The sequence below is a fragment of the Rhagoletis pomonella genome, unplaced genomic scaffold (genome assembly GCF_013731165.1).
Source record: "Rhagoletis pomonella isolate Grant_MI unplaced genomic scaffold, Rhpom_1.0 Rhpom_scaffold_00001, whole genome shotgun sequence".
NCBI lineage: Eukaryota > Metazoa > Arthropoda > Insecta > Diptera > Tephritidae > Rhagoletis > Rhagoletis pomonella.
Window position 1 is genome coordinate 39,298,538 of NW_023458555.1, and position 7,332 is coordinate 39,305,869.

At 33.5% G+C, this 7,332-nt stretch overlaps 1 protein-coding gene across 1 annotated transcript; it reads left to right on the plus strand.

Moving 5' to 3' along the window:
* Positions 1 to 1,884: 1,884 nt before the first annotated feature.
* LOC118751211 (organic cation transporter-like protein) lies at positions 1,885 to 7,025 on the plus strand. Its single transcript, XM_036485993.1, has 6 exons — positions 1,885 to 2,027; positions 4,116 to 4,302; positions 5,510 to 5,768; positions 5,839 to 6,256; positions 6,333 to 6,839; positions 6,902 to 7,025. The coding sequence occupies exons 1-6, from the start codon at positions 1,885 to 1,887 to the stop codon at positions 7,014 to 7,016; spliced, it is 1,629 nt and encodes a 542-aa protein (XP_036341886.1). The 3' UTR covers positions 7,017 to 7,025.
* The last annotated feature ends 307 nt before the right edge of the window (positions 7,026 to 7,332 follow it).

The window sequence follows — 7,332 nt, forward strand, 5'->3', positions numbered from 1 at the left end:
GAGGGCATTCACAATGGACAAATCTGTCTCCGAGTGGAAGTACGAGTCAGCAGTGCGCGCCTCACTAATCACCAAATTAAGCTAACTTAAACCTATAGCTAATAATATTTTTCACATTCATAAAGCTCTTACGATTTTCTCAGATTTCACTATGGCTGCTTTGGACCAGCAAGCAGAACCTGGGTTTTAGTGCGAGTTCACCACATTAAATCTCACTACCCACTTTAGTTAGACTCGTTTACTTCATCGGACGAATGGTATTTCCTTTCCTTTAAAAAAGTTTTGGTCTTCCTTGGTGCTAAATGTGTTTGATGTTACACTCAACCCTGTAAGAAGTGCATGTTTTTGCCACTTATCCTTGTCTAGGTCATGAGTTTAAGTAACCATTTGATTTTCAGGGCAACAATCTACAGGGACACAGCTTCAGGGGGTACAGAATATACCTTTTTTGCCTTACATAAGTATGACCTCTTCAGAAACGAACACAACATTTTCGCACCGTTTGCCTTATTTTCGAATCGAATACGAAAATAGAAAGGGGCCAACTAATGGCGACATTTTTTGGTACATAATGACGAGTAATTTTTAAGCAAAAAACAAAACCGACTTAAATGCTTAAATAAAAATTTAAGACTACCGTTAATTTCTTCATGATCCAATGATCGGATCTAAACCAAATTACTATGGGACCACCTCTGACGTACCGCCTTTCCCCTAAAAAAAAATAATAGAAATCGCTTTAAAGAATTATAAAATCGGTTAAAGTTATGCGATTAAAAATAAAAACGTCATTTCGACAGATTTCGTTGCGTTTTATATTGCGTTCGTTAGCAGAACAGCTTGTGATCTCATAACACCATAAAGCCCTCAGTAAAGGGTGAGTGAGCGCATAGAAACTGTACCTAATATGCGCAAAGCAATCTTTTTTCAAACTTTTTTCCAAGGTTTGACTAAAACTTGAATAAAGTTTGAAGTCAAGTTGATATCCAAGCTTTTCTCCCGTAGAGAACTCAGACTATTTTGCTCTCCAATTGAGGTACATTTGAAAATTTACATTGGATCTAGGAATTTGAATTGGATCTCGACTTGATCTCTGTCTGTACGCAGACATAATGCTAATACACGCATATATGTAAATATTTACCAAAATGTCGGTCGACTTCATAATCACAACTACCAATTTATTGATGTATGTAAATCTCAATAAACCAGTTTTTAAAATGCTCGTGATGTTAATAATTTAGCAAATTAGTGCTTTTACATGGATCGCGCCTCAAGAAGTGAGAAAAATATTAATTCCGTTGCTTGCTATTTAGTATTCACAATACTTGATAAAGACGCTAGCATCCTCATAACCTTCGTAGATATGTACACATGTATGCGTGTATGTTAGTTTTACCCCAAAACAGCAAAGCTTTGGTCAAGCTTAGCTAAGCCCCAGATATGTATGTAGTTTCCCGCCAAAATCGTTCGAGCCAAATAGCTGCTGCTCGGCAAATTTTATTGCCATTTCGCAGCGAGCACAAGCTTAAATTAGATCCGCGCTGGTTGGCTACAGTTTATGGATAATTTCGGAGCTAACAAACTACTTACATACATATGTATGTAAAGCTAACTTGCTGAGCTGCGAAGAAATTCATAGCGCGGTTTCAGCTATCTCTATATATAATATTTGGTCAAATTTAAGATCGCTTTCAAGCGGATCATAACCGAAAAAAAACTGCAGTGCCTAGTCTATTTTCGGCTGTTGATTAGGACGCATAGCGCCCGTGGTAAATCGGATTAAAGTTTCATTTTGATTTTTTCGTCCAAAATACCAGATAGTATTTTATTAGCAGCGTGTTTAGAATTTCAGCTGAAAATTAAGTGCACAAATCAAATAAAATGGATTTCGATTCATTGTTGGAGAAATGTGGCAATTATGGACGTTATCAATTCGTATTGTTACTTGTCTATGGTTACACAAATATTATGTCCTCAATGCATTACTTCGCACAAACTATCATCAGTTTTACGCCCGAACATTGGTGAGTGGAAAGTGTGAACTCTACGAATATTTGCAACGAGAATTTTATTTATGTGAATATATAAACATATGTATTTGGAATGAAGTGAAAGCAAATTAAATGAATTGAATTTAAACATTTGTGGGAAAACGAAAATTGAGTTAAGCAAAAGAAACGACAAGTAATTATAAAATACCTAAACGTTGAGTATAAAAAATCCGAAATTCGTAATAAAGGCATTACTTATTACATATTATTGATAGTTGTGTTATCAGTAATTAGTTCAAACCATATAACGCTAATAAATACAATAGAACGGTCTTCGAGAAGGTATCATACTTCTGCAAAAATTGATTAGAGATTTCCGGCAATTCAGGGAACTGTCTTTCAAAGAGACTTGCTAACGAGGAAGTCTTAGCCTTATGCTGTTCGCCCTTAAGCAATAAGTTTTTTTTTTTGAAAAATTAAAATAAATTAAAGTTATAATTAATTAATTATATATAGAAATATAAAGAGAAAATAAATTTAAGAAAATATAAATAAAAGAGGTTTACAAATTAAATGTAAACAAAAAAATAAATCATAAAAGAAGAAAATGTGCATTTAATAATTAATTAAAATTAAAAACATATATTTTTATTTTTAAAACGAAGTCTAAAAATTAAAATAAAATAAAATAAAAGGACAAAAAATAAATTAAAAAAATAAGACCCCAGAAATAAAATGAAATTAAAGAAATATATTTTTCTTTTTAAAACTATAGAATAAAATTATTAAAAGAGAATGACATTAACAAAAGAAAAGCAAATTAAATTAAGAAAATAAGAAATAAATGAAATAATTTTCTAAAAATTACATTAAATTAAAAAAAGATTTTTCTTTTATAACAATTAAATCTAAACACCAAAAAAAAAATAAAAAAATTTGCTAAAAAAAGAAAAAACATGTTAAAAAAAATTAAATTAGTACCTAAAAACTAAATAAAATCTTTCGAAACTGTAACATCTAAAAATTAAAAAAAAAAAATTAATTAAGAAAGAAAAAAGTACATCAAATAAAAAAAATATATTTTTCTTTTTAAAACAATAAAATCTAAAAATTTCAGCTAGAATTACAAAAGTCTTTCGAGCTATGTTGCCATCTGTCTTTCCTTTGTCTTACGAAAGACTTTTTACTATCTTAGCCAAAATTGCCGTGTTGAAGTGAAGTGAATGCCGTAGAAGCATTAAAACTTCCAAACCAAGTTACGCTAATTTTTTCTGAGTCATTAAAGATGCGTTTGGCCTGGCATTGTTATACAATTAAATGACCAAGTATTCACACATGTTCGCAAAAGGGCAAATGGCAAAGTCCTTTAGTCTCGGGCCAAACCGACAAACAGTTGTGGTGTAGAAGAAGGGTACAGTAGCTTTTGCCTCTCGAAAAAGTGCTAAATCTAAATGTGAGGTTAGAACTAAAGAATTGGCTCTTTATTTTGGTCCATTTAAAGAGCGTTTTTTAAGCTTCGAAGAAAATTAAAATAGTCGGGTTTTGATTTGATGAAAAATAGTATAAGAAGTTAAAAGAGATTTAATCAGGCAAAACCTGGCTCCTTGCCCAATATAAAGTGAAGGAAGAAAAATTTGTTTTTTTGTTCGAATAAACAGCCATTGTCAAGTAATATGTATTTATGGTTGCAGAGAGATGTATTTGATGCTATTTTAAACGGATCTTTTCGTACAAGGAATTTTTTCAGTTAGTAACAGAGTTTGTAACTACCTATCTACTTTATCAATTCCCAGTTAAAATACATACAAAAATTTGTACCTTTGCCCGTCCAGCTGGCAACTGAAAATCTAATCTTTTATGCAAAACTGTGAATCGTGTCAATTTGATTTTTATGCTAATAAATGAAATATATAAATTTGCATATCCGACATAGGTGTAGTTTGCTGTAGTTTGGCGAATGTCGATATAGTTTTGGATTTACAAAACTATACACCGATAAATGGTTAAGCAAAGCCAAAATTTTTGTAAACAAATACACATAAAATATGAATTTATTTAAGATAACTAGTTTGTCGAAATTTCCCCTTAAAGCACTTACAAATATTTTATTTCTCTCAACAGGTGTCAACACGAGCTGCTTGAGAATCTCACTTATACGGAAATTCGTGAAATTTATGCACAAACCGAGAATCCTTCGTGCACCCTATTGGATGATATTGTGAATGGTACACCGATTGCAGCAGATTTTGGTGAATGCGAGGATTGGATATTTAAATATGAAAGCGGCTATGAAAGTGTCACAACGGATGTAAGTGGCATTTAATATTAATTCGAATTTGTTGAGTGTGTTGATGATTATTTCTGTATTTTGAGTGTAAAATTGCTTGAGTTTACGTTGTTTGCATAATAAAAAACATAATAATTTAAAAAAAAATCGCTCAAAAGTATATAGATTTAAAAGTAGTTTGGGATTTTAACTTCTTAAACAGGTTACGAGCCTCTTAAAAAATATTTTCGAAAAAAAGTTTACTTAAACTTCTGTCGTTTGAGAGCCATATTAAACTATTTCTCTTGAATTGTTAAATAAATAAAAACTGGTGGCAACCACCTTGAAAAATATTTTCTAAATAAAGTTTTCTTAAACCTCTCCAGTTTGACACCCACATGCAAATATTGCTTTTATCTTTACAATTAAACAGATTTGTCATTTTTAAACAGGTGGAAACCATGGTAAACATGTGATTGAAATAATTTTTTTAATTAAACTTATTTTGAATTTCAAAAAAGTAGCAACCCTCTGCAAAAATACCTTCGAAATAAAGCTTTCTTAATCCTCTTTAGTTTGATACCCATATTGAAGTATTTTAATTAAACTCAGTTGGAATTTCGAAACAGGTGGCAACCATTATAAAAATATGTTTGAAATAATGCTTTCTTAAAAATCTTCCCATTGACTCCTTTGCACATATGTATATAAAAAATATTTAGTTTGACTTGGTAATTTAAATGGTTTTGAATTTAAGAAAAGGTGGCAACCCTTCTAAAAAATATTTTCAAAATAAAACTTTCTTTAAACTCTCTTCTTTGAAACCTATATTAAAATTGTTGATTAAGCTAGTTAAATAGTTTTTTTTTAACTTTTTGAAGAGTGGCAACCTTTTTCTAAGATATTTTCGAAACAAATTGTCTTTGAGAACTTTTGCTTTGACACGCGCATTATCGTAATTTTTATTTACCCAATAAATAGATTGGTTTTAACATTCAAAAAAGGTGGCAGCTCTCTTCAAAAAATATGATATATGCTAGTTTAGAGTGCCAAATTTCGTTGAAATGCGTTCAGCAGTTTTAGCAGTGAAAGAGCAACAAACATACTCACGAATTCACTTACATTTCCACACAAATATTTTTTATTCAGATTTCTATTTTTTTAAAAAATCTGGTGCTTAAACCCGCACATCTGTGAGAGAATAGCATACCATAAATTTGTTATAGTTCTTTCTATTTTCCTTCACCAGCTTAAATGGATTTGCGACGATGCTGTCAAGGGCGCAATCGGTCAGTCTTTCCTCTACGTGGGCTCTGTATTGGGCACAATATTATTTGGTTTCCTCGCAGATAAAATCGGACGACTGCCATCGATGATGCTGAGCACACTCACCGGCGCTGCAGGCGATTTTATCACCTCATTTGTGACGACACCACATGCCTTTGCGGCGAGTCGTTTCATTTCAGGCATGAGCATCGATACATTGTTCTATCTCAGTTATATTATGGGTGTGTGTGGATTGAGTGTCAACTTCTAAAAAATTTGTACTAAAATATATTCTTCAATCAATTCATCTAGTCTTCGAGTACCTTGATCCCAAGAAGCGTACATTCGGCTTGAATATAATAATGGCAATTTTCTATTGCTTCGGTCTGGTTATGTCCCCCTGGTATGCCATATGGGTGGGCAGTTGGCGCAAGTACCTGCTGATTGCTTCACTGCCAGCGCTGTTGGTACTCTTCTATCCACTTTTTATAGTCGAAAGCGCACAGTGGCTGGCAACCAAAGGCGATTACAAAGGTGCTGTGCGCTGTCTCAAGCGAGTGGCTAAATTCAACAAGAAGGAAGTTGAAGAGTCGGTATTCGATCAGTTCATATCGCACTATGAGGAGAAAATGGCGGAAGAACATAAAGAAAACGAAGAGAAGGACACCTTTACGGGCCTGTTTAGAACGCCTAGATTACGCAAGTTTATCATAGTTTTGTTTATAAAATCGTGAGTAATAGAGAGAAATTGGATAAATATTTTGTTTCTGTATCTAATCTCTCTCTCTCTCTCTCTCTTCGCACAGCATGATCGTTACCATCTCCTACGATATTATCAGCCGGAATATGGAGGGTTTCGGCTCGTCGCCCTTTATGCTCTTCTCATTCACATCTTTCGTGTACATACCAGCTGGTTTGACAATTATTTTACTTCAAAATCGCATTGGGCGTAAAGGCATGGCCTGCGGGTCGCTCTTCTTTGGCGGTTTGGTCACCGCTGCCACTGGCATACTGGTTGCACTGCTCGACTTGAAGGAGCACGCCATCTTTGTGGCCTGCATGATTGGCTTGGGACGCTATGTGGCCATTGTCTCCTATGAAGCGGAGGCGCAATATGCCGCTGAAATTATACCGACAAGCGTGCGTGGGCGTGGCGTGGCCAATATACATGTGGTCGGCTATGCATTCAGCTTCTTGAGCGCATATTTGATTTACTTGAGTAATGTGTTCAAGCCATTGCCTTCGATTGTCATAGCAGTGCTGATGTTAATTGGCGCAGCATTGTGCTTCCTCTTGCCGGAGACGCTAAATCAGTGAGTGGGCACTGTTGAATGGAAGTTTAAAATTTTAATTTTAATTTTTTTTTGTTCTGCAGAAAATTACCAGAGACGCTGCTGGATGGTGAGCACTTCTGTCGAGATGAAAAATGGTATTACTTCCCTTGCTTCAGTCGGAAGAAGAGCAACGATGTGGAAGTGACAAAACTGTGAGTTAGCAGGGGCGTCTAGCAATACGTATTAACTTAATTTTTTAAATATTTTAAATTTCATAACTTTAGTTAAGTTTTTATTGTAATGAACTTATTTTTAATTGATTTATATTTTTTAGTGTTGTAGCATTAATAGTAATATTTATGATAGTAATGAGTTACTATAATAAATAAATTATTGTATATTTTAGGTGTATAAGAAAATTAATTCGCGTTATTTTAAAAAAAAAGTCGAATAAAAATTAATCCAAAAGAGCTTTCTTTGCTATGCCTCAAAGGCGAATCGCCCAGCCTCGACCTTTTGACCGCTTATCTTC